The sequence below is a fragment of the Scophthalmus maximus genome, chromosome 3, assembly GCF_022379125.1.
Source record: "Scophthalmus maximus strain ysfricsl-2021 chromosome 3, ASM2237912v1, whole genome shotgun sequence".
Classification (NCBI taxonomy): domain Eukaryota; kingdom Metazoa; phylum Chordata; class Actinopteri; order Pleuronectiformes; family Scophthalmidae; genus Scophthalmus; species Scophthalmus maximus.
In genome coordinates, this window is record NC_061517.1 from 29,329,516 (window position 1) to 29,352,500 (window position 22,985).

Consider the following 22,985-nt stretch of genomic DNA (forward strand, 5'->3'; position numbering starts at 1 on the left):
ATGAAAGTGACTGATATGGCAAAGTGTTGTTCTAACTCCCACCAGCTGAGGGCAGCACGGGCTTACACACAGAAGGTGTGACGCGAAAGAAGAAGACAGCCGGAAGTGCGCGCTGTACGTAAACAACGCAGTCATCCGAGCGGCGTCGCAAATGAGCTTCCCCGTTTGAAGTGTGAGACGGTAATGTTCATATAAGTAACACGTCGATGTGTGTAGAATGGTGAAATGTAACAGGGGGTATTCTAGATTTACGAAGTCGACGTGGAACTTTTCAACCTTGACTCCGATTTGCACGATCAAAGCCCGACTTATTCTTTGGACTATGATATTTACGATACAAGCCGAATTTGTTCTCGTTAGGGCTTCAATGGTTCCGATGAAGCCTGAATCATTCTCGTCTAGTCTGTAATCATGACGAAGAAAGCTGTCTCTTCTCCGCTAGCCTGAACTAGTTACTAGAGAAGCCTGACCTGTTCTCCTCTAGTTTGTAATATTAACAAGCCCGACTCACTCACTTACGATCTTTGATGATTCTCATAAAGGCCGACTCTTCCTCCTGAGGTCTGAAATAGTTATGATAAAAGCCAGACTTACTCTCTTCAGGTCTGTTATCATTTTGACGAAGTCTGACGTATTCTCCTCTAGTCTGTAATATTTACTGTAAAGGTCTGACATATTATCCTCTAGCTTGTAAAATGTACAATAAAAGTTTGACTCATTATTCTCTAGCCAGTAATATTTACTCTAACATTTCTATCTTATTCTCTTCTAGTTTGTAATATTTACAAAAAAAGTCAGACTTATTCTCTTCTAGGATGTAATATTTATGATAAAGATCTGATGTATTGTCTCTGATCTTAATATTTACAATGTCTGACATATTCTCCTCTAGCTTGCAATATTTACTATTAAAGTCTGACTTATTATCCTCTAGTCTGTAATCTTTACTACTGTAATAATCTGTAATAATGAACCTGTTGACGGGTGTTGTCTTCGTCTGAGTCAAACGTCAGTCTGGCTCTGTAGTTGTTCTTTTCTATGCAAGCCTAATGTTTAACATTGTGTGTAATCTGAGCACCAGCATTATGTGTTGTCTGCTTTGTATTCGTGTGCAGGCTGTCTGCGGCCACCATGCCTTACCTGGGCAGCGAGGACACGGTGAGGGAGCTGAGGAGAGCTCTGTGCAACCCCAACGTCCAGTCTGACCAGCTACGATACAGGAACGCCATCCTCAAGGTCATCAGGTGGGTCACACACAGGCAGGCTTCCACTCCGTCCATTCGTCAGGAGCAGTCGTTTACCCAGGCAAGATCCCTTCGGAATGTCCTGCAAATGTGTGTAAATTTGTCTTAAAAATGGTCAGATCATTATCTGAGTCACAGTAATAAAAAAAACCTATGTGTTTGAACTAACAACACATATTGCTCTTCTTCTTACTGAGTACACCAAGTTCACAGTTTGGGCTGTAAAATGTATCCGAAGTCCATGGCTAATGATATCAACACAACATAACTGGAGTCAGGAGGCTGCAAACCCAGAGTTTGTATAGTTTATATAGTATAGAAGCGTCCCAGAGGACTAAACTTCTACAACTGAGTGTAGATATTCATCGGTCCACATCTCTGCTCATGAGTTTGCCATACACAAACCGTGGAGCAATTTGTCCATGGCAGGACACCTAGGTAGAAGCAGCTGCTCTCCAAAAAAAAGCATCACTGCACCTGAGGTTTGCCGAAGTGCAGTTTGACTCTCCACACTTTTTAACTTTGTATCTTTCGTTCAGCGGCCATTTCATTAGGTACGCTGATAAAATTGGTGTGCCTTACATTCAACTTTTAAAATGCCTACAAATTTGCATGTGGGGCTCCAAATCTGTATGATTATTTCTATTTCAAGTAAACTATCCATTTGTATGTGGACGCCATTCCTCTTTTTTTTTTCAGGAATTAGTTGTCCGCACATATTTTCCTTTAGGGTCAACAGTGGAGTCTGGTTTTCCTCTTCCTGGTACCTTACACTGTTAAACCCACGGCCCTGCCTGGGTTTCTTCATAGTTACTTAGGTCGCACTCTGCCTGTCTTGTCCATTTTCTTTATTCTGGCTTTCCCCCTCCTCCCTCATGGATCCATTTCTTTCTGTTCTTTCCCCAAATTTACTTTTCTCCCTCCTCTTCCCCCACATCTTCCTTATCCCTTCAAAACACACACACACACACACACACACACACACACACACACACACACACACACACATACTTCTTTTTTCAACCTCCCTCTCTCCGTCTCAGGGCCATGTCCCAGGGTGTGGATGTATCGGGCCTGTTCAGCGAAATGGTCAAAGCGTGTGCCACAGTAGACATAGTCCAGAAGAAACTGGTCTATGTCTTCCTTTGTTCCTACGCCACTTTAAACCCAGAGCTGTCTCTGCTGGTCATCAACACGCTGAGGAAAGACTGTCAGGATCCCAACCCCATGGTCCGCAGCCTGGCCCTGAGGAACATGACCAACCTCCGGTGAGTTGCTCCACATGTTGACCTCAGTACAAGCCATCACGTCACACAGCCTGTGATTGTTGGAACATTTGGGCCTCTGACTGTTCGTCTGTGCGTCCCAGGTTGCCCAGTCTGGTGGAGTATGTGGAGCAGCCTCTGACAGCAGGACTGAAGGACAGAGCAGCTTCTGTGCGGCGAGTGGCCGTACTTGGCTGGGCCAAACTACACAATCTCCAAACCAACTCTGAGATAGGTAGGTCCGGACGGATGGCTGAACTGTCTCTGACTGTCAGTGACATTCAGCGAAAAAATGTTGGGGTTCTGGCATCATTTGCCGCAGGTGCATGGAAAAGGGATCAAATCTCCTGCAGTTTTTAGGATTGAAAGATACTTATTTGTGAAACAGACACAGTTCAACTGGTGGCCTCTATCAGGGTAATCAGACATTTTCTCTTATGGAAGGCTTGAGTGCGACATCATCGCGAGATGCACAAGTGGGGGGTTAGAAAACGAAGCAGAATGACGGTGCGCTGATGAAGAGTTCAGCCTGACGTGTGGTTTTTGTGCTTTAAAGTCCCCCTCCACTCAGAAAAGTGTTTTCTTCTGTTTCTGTCCTCTAAAATATCAGACATCGACTGTAGGGACTTGTATCTTAGCAAAGTTTGTCACTATAGTGGTGTTTTCACATTCCTCTCCTGTAGTAGGAGATTTATGTGACCTTTGTCTGCAATTTCAAAATTCAAACGAGTCCTGGCAAACTAGATTATATTACGTCACAAATACAGAAAACCAATCGCTGTCGAATATGCAAATGTGAGGCAAGGAAACCGTGAAACTTCCAGTGCCCCCAGAGGCAGCGAATCCACGAGAGGACGGCGGGTGTGTCAGCAGACAGTTAGCGTTAGCATTAGCAGTTCGTGAAAGTTTTATGGCTGAATCTCAGCCGATGTTACCTCTAGCCACCTTGTTGCGCACATTCTTCCACCGGTCAACCTAGCGCGAGCAGCTGTGGTGAGCGTGGTGCGTGGCCTGTGTTATTCATAGTCTCAGAATTCCTCAATGAGGGAGAGAAAGAGGGGATGGTTTCCATCCCCATTTCAGAGGGGTTTTAAAAAAAAAAGTTAAACCAAATAATATGTATAATAGATTTTTTTATATCCTTCAAAACATGACTGGAGGGGATCTTTAAACAAACCTAAAAGTAATGTGTGGAAAAAGATCTGATGCGATGAGCTATGGTGGCAGTAAGTTGATCTCGTCACGATACAGCAGCCAAGTTGAGACGAGACCACGTGTAGTTTAATGTCTAACCATCTATGAAAAATAACTATCTTAAACAGATTTTGCCTTCCTGTCCTTTTTAATGCATCCTTGTTTCTTCTTTGGTAATTTGTATATGTGTATCCGAAACCCCTTTAGTGTCTGCAGAGGGCCCTGTGTGATGTCACTTGAGTCAGAGGTGGTTGGGTCTGAAGAACACAGGTTTGAAAGGAAATCTTGGGGTGTGGATCAGAACAAAGTGAGCTCACCCATGGCCCAAGCTATACTAACGGTTCTGTAAGCATGAGACGCGTGTATCTCAGTATACTGCACACTGCATTGTGGGTCATGTCGGTGCCTGATTTTGATAAAGGAAGAAGAATTTGTGGAATAAAAAAACCCACGACGCTCTGCTGCTCATTGTTTTTCTTTCCCCTTTGCTCTTCTGTAATATCTTCTCCTAATTGACAAACGATTCATATGCTACATGGTAATTGTACATCAGAGAGTCATATATAACTTGTCCCCTTTCATAAGTGGTTGGGTGATTGTTCTGGAACTTCAGGATGCAGTGTATTATTTTGTTCAAACTAAAACAAGCTCCTCTCTTTTTAAAAACAGTTTTAAAAATGTGGACTATTTTCTTTTCATTTGCTCAAATGATGGAAAAACATTATCTGTATGTAAATGCATCATTTACTGTATTAAACATTTGACCATTCGTAACCATTATGAAAGAACAGATTTGTTTCCAAGTTGTGCGTATGAGTGATTTAGGAGAACCTGCAGCATTCACCAATGTTTTTAGTATTTTGAATTTTTCAAGTGGTCGTAGGAGTCATGTAAATAAGTCTGCTGTAATTAAGTGTTTCCACTAAATGATCTTATGTAATATATAGAGTTCACCTCATTATGTTGGCATTATTCTGTTTAACTCTGCAATTGTAGTTATGATATCATTCTACATGTATTCATGTACCCGCTTCATGTGTGAAGGCCGTTGGAGAACAGCTTGCATGCGTGTTGCTCAAGGTGCTGACTTGACATCAGATCATTTACCGAAACGTCACCATTTGCTCCGGGTGATTGAGGTTATGCTCCAGCTCCCTTGCTCGTGACACCTCTTGTACACTCACAGACGAGACGGGAGCATTGACACAACGTGTCAAACTTGTCGTGAGTGCACTCGTGCCATGGTAGAGCATACATTTGGCGTTATGAAGGCCAGGCGAATGTGCCTCTAACGCATGTGGTGGCGAGCTGCACTACAGACACAGCAAATTATTTTAGCTGCTAAGTGATCAAAGGTTTACTGATCCAGCACCAGCAGAAAACATGCCAGTGCAACATCATCCGTTGGGCCATGAATTTTCACATCCAAATCAGGGATGGAGACTTCCACTTGACCTCCTGGCGGTCATCGAGACCTTTTTTGTTCTGTTCAGATTGACCCGTTTCAAATTTTAATTACAAATGTTACAAGTTCAGTTTTTTGAAACTCTGTATTTTCTGTGAAGACCATCTGTACACATGCTACAATGCCCCCACACATTCAATTTCGGGTCAACACACTTCAGTCTCCAAACTCTTAAAGTTCTTCTTTTACCTTTGATGCCATTTTCATGAATGAACACTTACTGTCACATGAGCATTTCATGGTGTTATAGGGACGGAGATTACGCAAAGTTGTTATCCTCGTGTATGTTGTGGGTTCTATTGGAAGCTTTTGCTCAAACTCACCGTACAAACAAATGTAAAATAAATTTAGGATCAGAACATGAAAATGCATTTTCTAATCCAGTCCAGATTTTTTGAAGAATATAATTATCTTCACCCCACCTCTACCATTTACTCGTGTACATGTACCTAAATATGTTTTTCCACACTCATATATGCATCCACAAACCCTCTTGTTCGTGATTCTGCCAGATGCTGCTGTGGTGAACGAGCTGTACAGTCTGCTGAGAGACCCCGACCCGGTGGTGATGGTGAACTGCCTCCGAGCCCTGGAGGAGATCCTGAAGGAGGAGGGAGGAGTCGCTATCAACAAACCGATCACCCATCACCTCCTCAACAGGTCGGCCCAGAGTCAGAGATATGCACTTATTATTATAATAACACATAAGCACCAGTTAATAATAAGAATAAGAGAGAGATCTTTCTAAAGATGCTTCACATTAGCCTGCACTTTAAAAATACACATTGAACATTTCCAGGACGTTGCTGTTTTCTTGAAATATTTTGTCTCCTGTTTTCCAAGAGGAGCCTTTCTAGTCTTTGACTAACAGATCGTATTGATACCAGGATGATATACAGACAGTGATGGAAAGTACATATAATCTCGCACTGTATGTTTTTGGGTATATACACATTGGCTGTCTTACAGACAGCTAGATGAGTACCTGGACACCACTGTCACGTCTGTACGCTAAATATAAAGGTCAAGTCAAGCAATGATTAGCTTAGCGTTAAGACTGGAAGCAGTCCAGAGGTAAGACAGACATATATATTATTATATTATTATTAATATTCTTAATTTTATCTGTACAAAACGCAGTATAAAAACTAGTAGTGCTTCTATGAGCAACTATGTGCTGGTTATGTGCTGGACTATTTCTGAGCTGGGAGCTGTGATCCTCATTGCTAACCAGGCTAATCATCTCCCATTTGTAGTGAATAATATTTAGTGCTGGCCGTCCTATCAACGCCTATAAGCTTCCTGTTGATACTTTTACTTCATCATTTTCCCGTTGACAGAGTGAGCCAGTGTTTTGACCCTTCATTAGCATACATGGCTGCTCAAGTTGCAAGATTCATGGCAACAAGACTCACTGTGTGTGTGTGTGTGTGTGTGTGTGTGTGTGTGTGTGTGTGTGTGTGTGTGTGTGTGTGTGTGTGTGTGTGTGTGTGTGTGTGTGTGTGTGTGTGTGTGTGTGTGTGTGTGTGTGTGTGTGTGTGTGTGTGTGTGTGTGTGTGCGCACGTGCGTGTGCTCCTAGGCTGAAGGAGTGTGATATTTGGGGTCAGTGCGAGGTGCTGAGAACCCTCCAGCGCTACCGGCCCCAGTCTGAGGACGAGCTCTTTGACATCCTGTCACTGCTGGATGCCTCCCTGGTCAGCCCCCACCCTCCGGTCATGGCTGCCACCCTCAGTCTCTTCCTGAGCCTCTGCCCAGGCGTGCCGGCTGTCAGTCAGGCAGCCCTGGAGCGAGTACGAGGACCCCTGCTGGCCACTTGTGGGAGCGTGTCCAGAGAGATGAGGTTCACCGCCCTCTGCCACATACAGGTGAGCGTGAATGGTTCAAGTTTGGTTCATGGTAAATGGACCGTATTCATATAGCACTTTTCTAGTCCTATCGACCACACAGTGCTTACAGCACAAGTCACAATCACACATTCACACACATCCATACAGCGCTGCTATATTCGGCCCTTTTTTCTATCACATTCAAACACTGCAGTCAGAGGCAATTTACCCAAGGACACTTCCGCCGGCGGGAATCGAACCACCGACCTTGTGGTTGTTTGGATGATCGTCTCTATCTCATGATCCAATGCCCACAGCATTTGATCCTGCAAAATCGTTCACAAAATGTCCAGCCAGATAAATGTACTCATACATACTATACACTCACAGTAATACACACACATATTGTACATGTATATCTTTGTACAGCAGCTGTTATTAATGTTGTATTTTAACCATCAATAATTCTATCAATTATTTTCTTGATTAGTCAATCAATATGATGTTGTATAAAATGTCAGTAATCAGTGAAAAAATAACTCACCTAACTCCATGTTTACCTCAATACATCAGACCTCGGAGTGGAAGGATTATTATTGACTCAATCCTTGTAGCCAGAAACAATTAGTGTGTGTGTTTGTTTTTTTTCGTTGACTTACTATATTATTATAGTTTATTATCATAGTTGACTTTGTCTTTTTTTTAACAAACAAAAATATATATATATATTTATTGACATTGCACTACAAAAATCAAGTTAATTCATATTAATTCCGTGTTGAATGTGTGCGTATGAGGTATATAGTATATAATACTGAAGATATTCTGAATAAAACATTAACTGAACTGTATTTATATAGTTTTTTTTTGTCTTTTTGACCTCTCAAAGTGCTTGTACAGTACAAGTCACATTCACCCATTCACACACACCTTCACACAGCGCTGCTTAATATGCGCTTTTATGGTCACATTCATACACTGTCAGTATAACCGATAGCAATTTAGGGTTAACTGTCTAGCAAATCATGGCATGCTGCTTGGGGGAAGCAAGGGTCAAACCCTCCCACCTTTCCGGTTTGTGGACCAACTCTCTGCCCCCTGAGCCATGGCCGCACATGCTTGCAAATTCTAAAAATATTTTTATATATATATATATATATATATATATATATATATATATTTAGTTTTTCTGACTTTCCAACAAGGATGAATTATTCATTATTTCAATAAAGTAACCTTGTCAGTGGAAATCTCTTGTCAGATGGATGTGTGATGACATTTTTTAGAAATGAAAGTGTGGCTTTGTCCTCTCGTAGTTGCTGTTGCGTTCTCTCCCTGGCCTGATGGGGGCGCACTACAAACGATTCTTCTGTGGCTACGCTGAGCCTGCCTACATCAAACAAAGGAAGATGCAGGTAATGACACTTTGACGACTCAGTGTTGCTTTTCTTCATTGGACTACATCTTCACTAGGACTTCTCTCATTTTTTTATCTAGTTTTCTGTTCTGCTTTTTCGAATCAAAACACAGTTATTGTGTATAATATAACAATCGTTAAATTGTACAACTGAAAGAAGAGTTGAAACAAACAATGCCATTGTCTTTGTCAGAATGTTGTGACCTATTGTTATTCTGCCTCATTGGCGATACACAGACCCATGTGGGAAAATCAACAGTTAATGCAGCACTTAAATACGTTACATTTGTGTATTCATGTTCCCTAGAGTCACAAAGATTTCTGAAAGAGATAATTGATCATAAGATTTTTAAGTGTTATTAGATAATTGACCGTAAATTGGGAATAACAATTAACAGAGTCTTAAAAGCGGCGTTTCTTGCAATGCCGTACACTTAGTGATGCACTGACGGGGCACACAAGCAGAGCACACAACCAATCGCTTTCAGCAAATTGATCAGTGACGATCCCTGTACTCAAATGCTAAAGCACACACACTTACCAGCACTTGTACTGAAATGTCAAAATTATTAAAAAATTGCATAGAAATTGTTGATACCACAAACCCGGGTAGTTGAGTGGAGCAAGCTAGTTTTTTAAAAACTCAGTTAATATGCTTACAAAATGGCGACATTGACTGCCATCGCTACCTCAACAGCGGGGAGCTTGAAAGGGGTTGTAAACGTGTATGACAGATGAGCTGGGTCCATACCAAAGATTCGGAGGGTCTGCCCCCTCGGCTGCTTTGATTTTGACGTCCCACTTTGTGGTGTTGTGGTTACTAAAGCACCGGCGTACGCAGAGTCGATGCCCGGTTACAGTATTAGCAGTAGCGGTCCAGCAGCAAAGCGAGTGATGTTGTGTTTGCAGGTGCTGGTGGAGCTGGTGAATGACGACAATGTAGCGATGTTACTAGATGAGCTGAGAGGATACTGCACTGATGTCAACACTGACACTGCCCAGGCTGCAATCTCAGCTTTAGGTAAACACACACACCCATGCACATTCCTGTTATTATGTAGTTGAGTAATGCATGACCGTGCTTTCTTCTACTCTATGTCCAAACACTTCTATATCCTCAGAGGAAAACACTCTTACACTCATAACCCTCTGTTTAATGTGTCGTATAAAATATTCAACATAAAATATCATCATGTTCATACTTACAGACAATAGTTTTTATGACCTTTCAATTTATGACCTTGATTTTAACACTTATATTACAGCTCCGTCAGTCAATTAGTCAGGTAACATGTTTCTTTGTTAATATCATCTGGCCCTGTTCACTGGCTCTTTCCATTTCATTCATTTCCTTTAAACGCCACTCCCCTACAATGCTAAGGTCAACATTGGATGATAAGGAAAACGTTCGAGTCTGCTATTCTCAGAGGAGTTCTTCAAGAACTCTGACAACATAAAGGCAGGGTATGAATACTTTATTGAGTGCTGTAGAAATCAGTGTAGTGTTAGGTTTCCTATGATTAAAGCTCTACTCTTTAATGTGGCATCATTGTTTATGATCAGCCTCACTTTTGCCCAGTGTCATCCTGTGTCATCCTGTGTGGACTTGGTGCAGGTCACATTGGACGAAGCTACAGCGACAGATGTCTAGAGATCCTTATTGGGCTTCTTGGTCTCAAACAGGAGCACATCACTTCTGGTAAAAAAACTTCCCTCTTACACATTGCAAACATACCATAGTCTGCAGCTGTGTTTTTTAGTTGACTTTCGGGCAGCAACCCCTATTATTCTGTCCCACGTGTCAGCACTTTTTCTCTCTTTCCCCGTCCCACACTCCTCCAGCCGTGGTGCAGACGATGCGTGACCTGGTGTGGGTGTGTCCACAGTGCAGCGACACAGTGTGTTTGGCTGTCGAGGGCTGTGAGGAGACGCTGCAGGATGGCCAGGTAAGACATGCCCCCAAAACATTCAGAAAAATGTCACGCACACCACAACGAAAAAAAATTCTTTCCTCAGTAGTTTAAATGCTATGCATTGCATTGTGGCTTGTTTACCAGAAAACAAAATCTTTTTTTTGCCATTGTAAAGGTATTTGAAGCTCTATATAGAGCATAAATTTCACCTTCAGAATTTAGACAATAAAATAAAACGATAGACAGTAAATATAATGCACTGTCCTATGTACTAAATAGGGAGTGTACCCTGACCGAGCCTAATAAACAATATAGCAGGTTATGGTATTCATACTTTGACTTTGATTGTTGCTCATTTAGTCATCGATGTTCATTGTTATCAAGAAATGCAAAAGATGAACAATGCATCATATTTGTAATCTTTAAAATCTTTTCCAGGAATTTAACTAGTAATCATAACTATCAAATAGATAAAGTAAAAAAGGAAGAGATTAAATGCCTCCATCAACACGCTGCTGAAATGTCACTGAGAAACGTATTGGGCTTGTGCCAGCTCCACATCCCCTGCTCAGTCACAGAGGTTTTTAGTTATGTGATAATGTATACATTGCATATAGTTGCAAATATTCTGTACTCTGTTTCCTTGTTTTTCTCATTCTTCTCATTTTCTTCTTTACCTCAGCCAGGGAGGTTATGTTTTCACCCTTGTCTGTTGGTTGGTTGATTGGTTGGTCTGGAACACAGGCCAAGAAGAACTCGTTAAATTTTGCTGTGGATCCGAACAAAGTCCGGACATAAAATTTGTTTTTAATTGTTTTCTTTTAAGGGCCCATATTGTCGAAATTTAGATTTCCTGGCTTTTTTCATAAAAAATAAGGTCTAGGGGCTCTGTAAGTATCGTAAAAGTGTCAAAACAGTCAATAAACAGACAAATACACGGCCTGCATTCAGCAGGTGCGTTTTTTTAAGGATAAATCCGTATAATTGTGATGTCATAGTGACGTAATAACTGCCTTCAGCCTTTCCCCCAGCGCTCACCATTCATTCCATTGTTGAGCGATCAACAACACGAGAAAAATGAGAAAGCTACATCATTGCACAGGATTCCTAAGGAGGCGTGTTGACGGTGAAGGCGCGGTTGGACTGGTTTTAGTCACAGTTCCATATCACTTCAGCTTTGTCCAGCTTCCAGTCTTTCAGCAGATCGCTCTGGCATCTTCCGCTTTGCGGGCCGCCGCCGACTACGGTTACTGATCAATTTTGTGTAGTCGTCGAGCAGGGAGGTGGTTGGCCTGGCCGTGCGTCACTCAGAAAACACTCGGCCAATCAGAAGAGAGGCTCATAACATATTAAGTAGACAGGCCCAAATTGACCTGTTTCTTTGCAGAGCTCCTTAAAAAGAGCTATCAAACAATATTGAGATGTTGTTTTGTACTTAAAAAAACCAAATATATCTTCTTAAGGATATCACAACTTCATATATAACACCCGAAAGGTGATAATATGGGACTTTTAACATCGAGTCACATATATATGAGTGTGTGCAGTTTGGTGCAGATTGGTTGGATTGAAGCGGCCTGTTGGGCCTTGGCAGAGGTATGTGCCCCGATGAGGGGCATTCTAGTTGAAAATGATTTGGACATGTTCCTATCCCCTATCACACTGTTTGCTTAATTTCATAATTTCTTACTGTGTGTTTTCATGCACTCTATGACATGACTACTCGCCATAAACAAACAGGAGGTCATTGTTTGATTATAGCATTAATAGTGCATGTGGCTCAAGCTATCTGCCACATTAGATCCACACTGACACTCATCTCCACAAATATAATACAAAACAATGTTGGATACTTTGTAAAATATAAAAGAAAACCAGCAACAAGAAAAAGATAACGCAGATATTTTATTATAGTAACAGTTGATAGATAGACAAATAGAACAGTGGAGAAATACTCTATGACATATGACAACTGTCAAACTTATATTTTAGTAGTAAAAACATACAATTATCAGAGTCAATATGTGTTTAAAGTAGTCATTAAACTGAAAAGCCCATTTCAGAATAGTAATATCTTATAATTATTGATCATGTTGGAGCTAATAAAGATAAATAGAAGCTAGTTTTATCTCATCTGAAACTATTTAATTATCATGTTTGTTGATTATGTTTTGTTTCGATTCAGAATCAGAATCAGAATTGAATCTATTGTCATTGTAAGCACATATAACAAAATGAAAATGCTATTCTATGGTGTAAACATAAATATACAAAAAACACATTTACTAAAAACATAGTAGAGAGTGTGAAGATGTTAAAAACTAAAATAAATAGTAAAATAATTTAACTGAGTTACATGAAATAAAGTGCAGGTGTGTGGCAGCATGATTCAATGACATTGCTTAGGAATTTTTCTTGTTTAAAGCGCAAATTGCTTGTGGAAAAAACAGGTCCTGAATCTGGAGGTGCGTGTCTTGGCTGATTGGTAGTGTCTCCCAGAGGGCAGCGGTTGGAAGAAGGGATGGCCAGGTTGGGTGGGGTCTTTGATGATGCTAGTGGCTCTGCTGGGGTAGCGTGAGGAGGCGATGTTCTCCAGTGAGGGCAGTGGGCTGCCTGTGATTTTCTCTGCAGTCCTCGCCACTCTCTGGAGCGCTTCCTTGTCTGCAGCAGAGCAGCTCGCAAACCACACCGACGTGCAGTATGTCAGGAGGCTCTCTATGGTCGCCCAGTATAAGGCCACCAGCAGCTTCCTCTCTGTGTTGTGCCTCCTAAGCACTCTCAGGAAGTGCAGTCTCTATGCAATGTAACTAGTAAATTAAGTCGTCAAATAAATAAAAAGTACAATATTTGCCTCTGAAATGTGATAGAGCCAAAATGTACTTGAGGAAATGTACCTAGTTTATTTCCACTACTGCTCCTTGGGCCCCGGGACTACTGCTCAGTAATTTGGTAAATGTATCTTATGATTTCTAAGCATGTTAGTATTGAAGTATTGTGTTCTTAGTAAACCAGTGCCTGAGTATTTGATGAATAATTTCTATACTCCTAAGCCTGTTTGTCAGCCCACACGGGAAACAAAGCATTAAAAGAATCGTGGTGATACTTTTTCACGTTGATTCATGACCAGACAAACATGACACATGAAGTGTTAGCTATAAGCTCTGCCCTGAGAACCAAATGTCATGTATTCTTTCCCCCACCACCACTAGCCGTTCCCTATTGTTTACATATGTAAATATGTAAATGGGATATGGAAATTTGTGCATATGGAAATTTGTGACCTTAGAGATGGACTTTCATGAACAAACCTCAGAGGGAAACCGGACTGAAGTGTGTGAGCCTGCACAGGGACAATCCGGTTAAGAGGTTTACATGTCAACATTGCCCTTATCTGGTTCCAATGTCACTATGAGTGTCTGTGCAAACCAACAGTCTCCAACTTTGTTCTTGATTCTCCTTCTGGTGTTTGTCTGCCTGTGTGCAGTCCCTCAACATCCAAATTCTGCACTACAGCTAAAAGTCCAGCACTGAAACACATCAGAACCAGACCTGTTTGAAAAAAGCATGTTCTGAACCATTAGCTTCAGTTATTTTGAATGACTTCATTGATGAAGTCAAAAATACACAAACCTGCCACTGTCCACTATATTATATGGTGTATTATTGGTGTGTTTTTATAACTGTATCTAAATGTTGTGGCTCATCAAGGTGAAATTTTGTTGATTTTCTACAGTTCAGATTCTGGTATCTTGACTGATTGGAAAACATGCTAACACAGACAACATAATGAATACTAAACAGTCGCCAGACTCACTCACAACATCTCAACGGTTGTTCAAGGCCTTTGCTCATCCTCCTCCTCCTTCAGGGCAGGCAGGCCTTGCTGTGGTTGCTGGGTGTGTACGGGGAGCGGGTCTCCAGCGCCCCCTACACATTGGAGGTGTTCATCGACGGAGTGAGGTGTGAGGCCTCTTTGGGAGTCAAGATGGAGCTGCTGACGGCCTCCATGAGGTTGTTTTTGTGCCGGCCTGCTGAGATGCAAGATATGCTTGGAAGACTGCTGCACTACTGCATAGGTGTGTGTGCGTTTATGTGTATGTGTGTGCGTTTGCGTGCGTGTGTGCGCATGTGTGTGGTAAGAGAGAGAAATTAGTGTCTTTTTTAACACGCTTGTTTTTTTCCAGAGGAGGAAACAGACATTTGTGTACGTGACCAGGCACTCCTCTATTATCGCCTGTTGCATTGTGGGATAGAAGAAACACGAAAGGTCCTCCAGGGTCGGAGGTCAGACCCTTCCCTGGGCGTTCTGATTGGCCGCCCCGCAGAGCCCATCAGCCAGTGGGCGTGCAGCTTTAACACCCTGGAGCCTCTCAGGCAGGGCGCCATGGAGACAGAGTCGGCCAGCAGGGGTAGCCCTGAACATGTGACCTTTGACCCCAAGCGGAACAATGACCCCTCAGACACTCTGAACTGTGGCCATGACGAGGAGGCCCTCCATTCAGGTGAGTGAGGACATTAGTAGTAGATCTTGCACAGTGGCGAGCCCTTAAGACCTTTAGTAAAATAAAATAGAAAGTAAAGAAAATGTTTTTTATATTATTTTTGTCAAATTTCTCTCAGACTTTATCATATTACTGTGAGACCCTCTCAGCCCTACAAACCTTCCCCACAGCAAAGATTTTTTTCTTCCACTGTTGCCAAGATCTTAAGGTAAATGGACTGTATTTGTGTAGGGCTTTACTAGTCTTATTGACCACTCACAGCGCTTTACAAGGAAAGTCACATTCACCTATTCACACACATTCATTCTGCGCCACTATTTACCAAGCTTTTTTGTGTCTCACTACACACTTAAGTGTCTTGCCCAAGAACAACTCTGCATGCTGAATGGGGGAAGCGGGGATCAAACCACCAACCCTCCGGTTTGTGGACAACTCTCTCTCTCTCCTGAGTCACAGCCACCCACTTATTGAAAGCTACAGTCCCCCGTCCAAGGTTAGAAAGAACTTGCAATCCAAGAGTCTGATTACAATTGATAAACTACACAGCCCTTCAGATTCTAATTTAGAGTCAGTGGGAGTATTGGCTCCTTTCTACACCTTTGCATTGGATATTCAGTCTCCAGCATCTTGGTTGAAGGCAGTTGTAGCTAGCTTGCTGTATTGCATTTCCAAAGTTTCCTTGCTAGCTAGTGGTAAAAATGGCGGACAGTCAGTGGATGTGGTGTTGGATTTATTTGAAGAGAAGATCGGTATTGATGAGTCATGAGACAAGACATTCAATTCAATTAAATCTTATTTGTATAGCACCAAATCACAACATACATTAGGCCTCATGCATCAACCGTTCGTACGCAAAAATTTGTTCTTAAAAACAAGGTCTCGAGTGGTCGAGACCTGTCATAGGAGTCACATAAGTTGCTCTGCTGTTAATCAAACGATCTATATCCACTTATGAGTCGTTTTTTCATCACTTATTCATCAGAAATTATGCATATTTAAATTAAATTAAATGTCAAAATACATATATATAATTATAATTATAATTTTTTTCACCTTGTTATGTTAACATTATTCTGTCTAATTCAGCAATTCGATTTATAGTATTATTTTTCATGTGAAGAACATGTTAACAGTCTTACGCAATGGCCAAGGGGGCGCACATCTTTGGCAGCTGGCATGCATGTTGTGCACGGGCGCAAAGAGTTTCTGGCTTGACATGACAGTAGTTTATTGTCACTATCCAAACTATTTTCACATCATCTCCCTTAAAATTCATTCAAATTAGCTCGTAACGTCTTTAATCAACCGGAATACGAGACAGGAGCATCATAAGCCTCATATGCACACTCATGCCGTGGTAAAGCGCAGTTGGTGTTGTAAGGGCAGGTGAAGAGCCTTATCACAGCTGTAAGCTGCATAACACGCCAGAGAAGAAATGTAAAATATATATAACATCCTACATATTGTATAGTATTGCAATGAAAAATGATGCTGATCCAGCAGCAGCTAAAATATGGCGGTTATGGCACTTATTTTTTTCATTCATATTGGTGACGGAGACTTCTCCTAGACCTGCCCACAGTCATCGATTACCTCGCTGTTTTTTTTTTAAGCTATTTTCATATCGCAGCATTTCCTCTTTATTTCAGTGACAGTGCGACTCACAGGTGACTCAGTATTAACAGCTCTGCTTTAGTCCATCACTTATCTCCTGCTGACGCTGCTAAAATATAGACTTACATTTATTGATCTCTGAAAACAGAAATTCAATCTCCGATCTCATATAAGTTTCCTTTTTACTCTTTAACGCTGTTTTCATGAATGAACTCTTCCTGACATGGGGCAGGAAGCAAAACCTTTTTGGATATTTTGGGGGTGTTGACTATGCCAATTTGGGATCCGCGGGCACGCTCGCTCAAATACGCACAGGTGTCATTCATCCTGTTTATGCACATAATTTACACATTTTTCTGCAGATAGAAGCGTTTGATGAATCCGACGAGGCCTGACCGTACAAACTCATGGTAGGAACAGATGTAGGATAAAGTTTTGCTTAGAATACAAACCTATAGATAATAATAATAGTACCTTTTATTTATAGGCTCCTTTCACAACCCTCAAGGTCACCTTACAAGGCAGAGTTACAAAGAACAACAACAATAATAAAATCAACAAGAAAATTGACAGTGTTTAAAATCATTAAGAACATAAATCATTAATATGTGATGAATGTGGGTGATGAGTAAAAATCTGACTAAGTATGCCAGTTTAAAGAGATGTGTTTTGAGATAGGACTTGAAAGTGGAGAGATAGTCAATGTTACGGATGTCTGGTGGGAGGGAGATGTCTTGGCGGTCAGGTAGAGCTGGGTGTCATCCGCATAGCAGTGGAAATGGATGTTGAATTTATGGAAGATTTGGCAAAGAAGAAGTAGATAGATGATAAACAGAAGGGGCCCCAGGACAGAATCCTGGGGAACACCAGTAGTGACAGCAAAATGCCAGAATTTTGAATGTTTGAGTTGGATGAACTGAGTGCGGCCAGAAAGATAGGATTTAAACCAGTGCAAGGTTGATGAGGATGTTAAAGGGGCAGTAAACAATTTTGGAGAAAGCTTGTTTCTTTATTTTTTGTTGTTGTGATTTTACTGCTCTGGGCTGGCCACGAACCCGCTACCTCCGGTATGTGTGGTGCGGTCCATTTTTTTTGTTTTTTTTTCGATTTACAGAGCCAGGGCCGTAAAAAAAAGGGGTTTTTGGTGCGCACACAAAAACAACAGCTAATGGATGGCGAGGAAATATTCGATGATTTTTGCGAAGATGTCATCGCTTCCAAAATGGCTGTTATCAAGTACTGGATAAAGACTGAATGCTTATGACAGACTTCAGTTATCGTCAGTTTCGTCAAATTTGAAAAGAAAAAATATGTGTGGGTTTTTTTGCTACTTCCTGTGGAAAAGGGGGTTTGTCAACAAGGTTCTGGTGCTTAGGTGTGTTTTTTATAACTGCACTTGGCCGACATGTTAAAATGCATCTGGGAAGAATTGCACATGAGCTTAATTCTTTTTCTTCAGGGGGAGAGCAATATCACAGTCCTTCTGTCTCTGTCTTAGTTGAAACTTGGGGTTTCTCCATCGTGCATTTTGGCTCAGCAGGTTTCGTTGGTAATTATGGTAACGTTATTGCAACCCGATCTCAAATCGGCAGTGATAGTGGGTGGGTGAGAGTCATCGCTCTGCATCACATCAGGGACTTTCTGTAGGTAACCACATACTTTCTAGACCCACTAGTTTGAAGTGAATACGTCTCCCCATCAGTAACTGCCTGAAGACCAGGGTTGAGTTACATGGTTGGCTAAATGTTGCCTGGGTTGTGGAAAGTTTTGTTGGTTTACGCTGGGATTCACATCTTGAATTTTTGGTTCTGTATCAGGTTTGTTTAATGATTTGGTGTGCTTGCCTCTATGTTTTCTTGGTATCATGTAATCAGGGATTTAGCCTTGACATGGACGATGGTCTCGTGCATGATGTTTTGAAGTGTTGGCCTTAACACGCCTCACTTGTCTTGATTTGAGTTGTTTGGGAACCTCACCTCACCTAGTCTGGCCGCACGTTATAAGATGGAAGAAGATCTCTCTCTCCCTCCTGGCTTCCATGTCTACACTCAAATTTACAACTCATGTGTGGTCTTCCCTCCTTAGTTTGTCCAGCCTTGATCCAGGTTGTGACACCATTGTTTAGTCTTTTGGATGTTCTACATGTTCTGTCTGAGGTCTCCTGTGCTACTACTGAGAAAAGGTCACTGAGGGTCACAAATATCCTCAGACCACTTTGGATAGGTCTGATTGGATCAAGCTTGTATACTAAGTTGTTATTTTGTTCAAAGTCTGGGAGAGTTTTGGTTTTACAAGATTACGGTGCCTTTCTGGGAATGCAGTGCCATTTTTAATCGCAAATCTCTTCCCCTGGCATTCATCCCAACTGCCATTTCACCTTCGTCCTCTCTCTCTTTCCTTCTGTCCACCGTTTCGGCTCCCTGTTGTTGCATCCTTATCAACCCTCACTTCCTTCCCTTGTCTACCCTCCCCTCCTCTTCCTCCCCTCTTTGTCCTCCCGTGCCCTCTCCAGGCTCGGACAGTGCCATTGTGCGTACGGACTCCACCGCTGATGTCCTGGGTTCCAGCCTCACAGTCCCCCTCAGTTTGTCCGTCTCCCCAGCTCTCAGCCCAGAGGAGTTTGAGCTGCTGTGGCTGCAGCCGCAGGTTTTGCATACTGAGCAAGGTAATATAAAATGGAAAGAGGTAAATGGTAAATGGACTGTATTTATTTTGATATACCATTTTTATGGCTTATGAAATATGATGCTTTAATATAGGTTGAATCTATCCAACAGTCTTTAGAAGCAGAGCCAACGTAACCAGCTATTTTAGTAAAACGCTGCTTAAACACACGAGTTATGATGATTTATATGAATATATAATAGTATAATGGTTCCACATGCCTTTTCCCCGTGTAAACTACTTTTACTTATATACTTTTATTGTAGATTTTTATATATATAGTGCAAGGCTGAACAAAGGAGAGTCAGATCCCAGATCTCATTCTGTATTGCATGCTTTGCATGTATTCTAGGGTTATTTGTCGTACGATGAATAAATCCAGCCATTAATGAAGAGTCAAACTTGTAGTTCCTTTGTTGAGTCATCAGTCACAGAAGGTTCCACCTTTACCAGTTTGAGAGGATAAATCACACAAATAACATGTTTACTTGGTACTGCTACCTCTTAACGCTTAGGAAGAACAGACTCAAGGAAGTTATTTTCGAGTGTGCAAATACAGTTTCCACACACACACATGCAAAGGGGGAACTTCATAACTGATCGCAGCACAGAGGAAGCCAAATCAAGCGGCTTGACGGGCAGACTTGTCTGATAGCTAAAGCGGTTCACCTGTCAGCGATCCCAGGATTATCCCAAATGCTGCTCCCTGCTCTGCTTGACAAACCCCAGACTTTGACCCGGTGTGACCTGGTCTTTGCCGTCATGGCTTCTGTTCTCTGGAACAATCTCCCGTAGGAGATTCAACTGGCGAGCACCTTATCCTCTTTCAAATCCCTCTTAAAGACACATTTATAAGTTTGCTTTGGGTCTGAATTAATTTCCATTTTATCTTATGTCTTTTTCAATGTCTGTTTTTAAATTGTTTTCTATTGTTTATTTATCAATTTTATTGGTAAAGTTTCCTATTTTTATTCGTATGACTTTTTTTTATTTGTCAACGAGACACAGTCATGCCCACAAAAATGACAGTTATGGAATGTAGGAGAGATACCACTTGTATTTTTGTATCGTTCTAATTGATGTTTATATCAACTGCTCTAACATGTCTTGTCTTCCTTTGCCCTGCACAACCTCACTGCTTCACTCTGGTCAATGTAATCCTGACAACCTCGCCAAACTGGTTTGCCAGCCAGCTTAGCTGAATGTGCAGCCCTGTTTAAGTAAATAAATAAAGATCTAAGGCTTATTTCTCTCAAATATTGTTCACAAATCTGTCAATCTGTGTTAGTGAGCACAAGATAATCCATCCACCTCACAGGTGTGGCATATCAAGATGCTGATTAGACAGCATGATTATTGCACAGGTGTGCCTCAGGCTGGCCACAATAAAAGGCCACTAAAATGTGCAGTTTTACTGTATTGGTGGGGTGGGGGAGGGGGTTCTGAAAACCAGTCAGTATCTGGTGTGACCACCATTTGCCTCCTTCGCAGAGTTGATCAGGTTGTTGATTGTGGCCTGTGGAATGTTGGTCCACTCCTTTTCAATGGCTGTGCGAATTTGCTGAATATTGGCAGGACCTGGAACACGCTGTCGTATACGCCGATCCAGAGCATCCCAAACATGCTCAATGGGTGACATGTCCGGTGAGTATGCTGGCCGTGCAAGAACTGGGATGTTTTCAGCTTCCAGGAATTGTGTACAGATCCTTGCAACATGGGGCCGTGCATTATCATGCTGCAACATGAGGTGATGGTCGTGGATGAATGGCACAACAATGGGCCTCAGGATCTCGTCACGGTATCTCTGGGCATTCAAAATGCCATCAATAAAATGCACCTGTGTTCGTTGTCCATAACATACGCCTGCCCATACCATAGCCCCACCGCCACCATGGGCCACTCGATCCACAACGATTACATCAGCAAACCGCTCACCCACACGACTCCATACACGCTGTCTGCCATCTGCCCTGTACAGTGAAAACCGGGATTCATCCGTGAAGAGATCACCTCTCCAAAGTGCCAGACGCCATCGAATTTGAGTATTTGCCCCAAGTCGGTTACGATGATGAACTGAAGTCGAGACCCCAATGAGGACAACGAGCATGCAGATGAGCTTCCCTGAAACGGTTTCTGACAGTTTGTGCAGAAATTCTTTGGTTATGCAAACCGATTGTTGCAGCAGCTGTCCGGGTGGCTGGTCTCAGACGATGTTGGAGGTGAAGATGCTGGATATGGAGGTCCTGGGCCGGTGTGGTTACACGTGGTCTGCGGTTGTGATGCCGGTTGGATCTACTGACAAATCCTCTGAAACGCCTTTGGAGACGGCTTATGGTAGAGAAATGAACATTCAATTCACGGGCAACAGCCCTGGTGGACATTCCTGCAGTCAGCATGCCAATTGCACACTCCCTCAAAACTTGCGACATCTGTGGGATCGTGCTGTGTGATAAAACTGCACATTTCAGAGTGGCCTTTTATTGTGGCCAGCCTGAGGCACACCTGTGCAATAATCATGCTGTCTAATCAGCATCTTGATATGCCACACCTGTGAGGTGGATGGATTATCTCCTGCTCACTAACACAGATTTAGACAGACTTGTGAACAATATTTGAGAGAAATAAGCCTTTTGTGTACATAGAAAAAGTCTTAGATCTTTGAGTTCAGCTCATGAAAAATGGGGGCAAAAACAAAAGTGTTACGTTTATAAATTTGTTCAGTGTATATATTCAATATAAGTGATGTGTGATTGCTTCATGATTAGTTGTATGTACTCCATACAATTTAAGGGTTTCAGGGTTAAATGTGGCTAATCTAGTGAATAAGAGAACATTGAGGAATTTCTGTAGGCTCTCTTTACATGAAGCACATGTTCCTTGTCATGTCAAAGCCTGTGGTAATGACTTTGCTCCTTGTTTATTTGTCTCAAGGTCCTGAGAAGATGAAAGCGGACAAGGATTGTGTGTGCGTGGAAGAACATGTCCGCTGCCCTGAGATACTCCACTGTTCCCCACAAAGCCTCCAGGCAGCGATGCAGCTGGTCAATATCCAGACGCTGGCCTTCACGCCGCCGCACGCACTTCCCTTGAGGGTCTACCTGTACACACACACCCAGCGGGCACGCGTCGCTGTCACCCCCCACAGCACCCTCATACTGGGGGAGCTGCTGTACACCGGAGAGGGAAATCAGAAAGTAGGACAGGTTGACGGAGGAGTGGTGGTGGTGGAAGGCAGGGAAGATGAGCAAATGAAAGAGGGAGAGCAAGCCACAGCTGATGGGCTGAGCGGGAGAGACACGGGGAGAACGGACAGAGAACAGGACGGGGTTAAAGTGACTCTCAAGCAGCACCCAAGAGATGAAAACGCTCTGAAGGGCTTCCTCTCCATCCTTACCACTGTACTGCACACACTGTCCTCAGAGAGCGACTGAGTGTACTTCTCACACACATTATTGCTCCCGCTGTACGTCCTTTCAAAGATGCCCAATGGCCACATTCATTCTCTCAGCGTAAGGACTCTGACACGAAATCCTATGAGTCTGTCAGGAATCAAATACTCTTTATTGAATTCAAATGAAGCTCTAATATTTATGAGTCTATGTATTTATTTAGTGTGATAACCTATCAGTTTACTAGAAGTTCTGTTTTAAACCAGTGGACACATGAAAAGTCCGGAACAGCACCATTATTCCACTCATTCATAAATATCTGCTGCGCTTTATTACTTGTCGCATTACTCTATGATGACTCTGGTTTCCAATGATCTGATTTGTCACAGGCTTTGATCGCTTATCTGGAACATAACCTGCTCCGGAGCAGGTTAGCCATCCAGGATAAGATACCATGGTGATTTATATAGGTAAGAAGAGAACCAGCATGT

At 42.3% G+C, this 22,985-nt stretch overlaps 1 protein-coding gene across 3 annotated transcripts in view; it reads left to right on the top strand.

Annotated features, from left to right (window-relative positions):
- Positions 1 to 50: 50 nt before the first annotated feature.
- Positions 51 to 22,985, top strand: part of ap4b1 (adaptor related protein complex 4 subunit beta 1) — a 23,108-nt gene continuing 173 nt past the window's right edge. The window contains exons 1-14 of one of the 3 annotated variants that reach the window (XM_047330928.1): positions 51 to 180; positions 1,116 to 1,244; positions 2,288 to 2,512; positions 2,614 to 2,744; positions 5,681 to 5,828; positions 6,749 to 7,034; positions 8,312 to 8,410; positions 9,322 to 9,433; positions 9,992 to 10,111; positions 10,255 to 10,358; positions 14,194 to 14,401; positions 14,510 to 14,827; positions 18,954 to 19,106; positions 22,037 to 22,985. The exon at positions 22,037 to 22,985 is cut by the window's right edge and continues 173 nt beyond it. In XM_047330928.1, the coding sequence (XP_047186884.1) occupies positions 1,132 to 1,244; positions 2,288 to 2,512; positions 2,614 to 2,744; positions 5,681 to 5,828; positions 6,749 to 7,034; positions 8,312 to 8,410; positions 9,322 to 9,433; positions 9,992 to 10,111; positions 10,255 to 10,358; positions 14,194 to 14,401; positions 14,510 to 14,827; positions 18,954 to 19,106; positions 22,037 to 22,536 (2,517 nt within the window). In that variant the 5' untranslated portion in view covers positions 51 to 180; positions 1,116 to 1,131 and the 3' untranslated portion in view covers positions 22,537 to 22,985. Of the gene's footprint in view, positions 181 to 239; positions 604 to 1,115; positions 1,245 to 2,287; positions 2,513 to 2,613; positions 2,745 to 5,680; positions 5,829 to 6,748; positions 7,035 to 8,311; positions 8,411 to 9,321; positions 9,434 to 9,991; positions 10,112 to 10,254; positions 10,359 to 14,193; positions 14,402 to 14,509; positions 14,828 to 18,953; positions 19,107 to 22,036 lie in introns of those variants that run through there. The other 2 variants (XM_047330927.1, XM_035644573.2) reach the window with 2 other exon arrangements.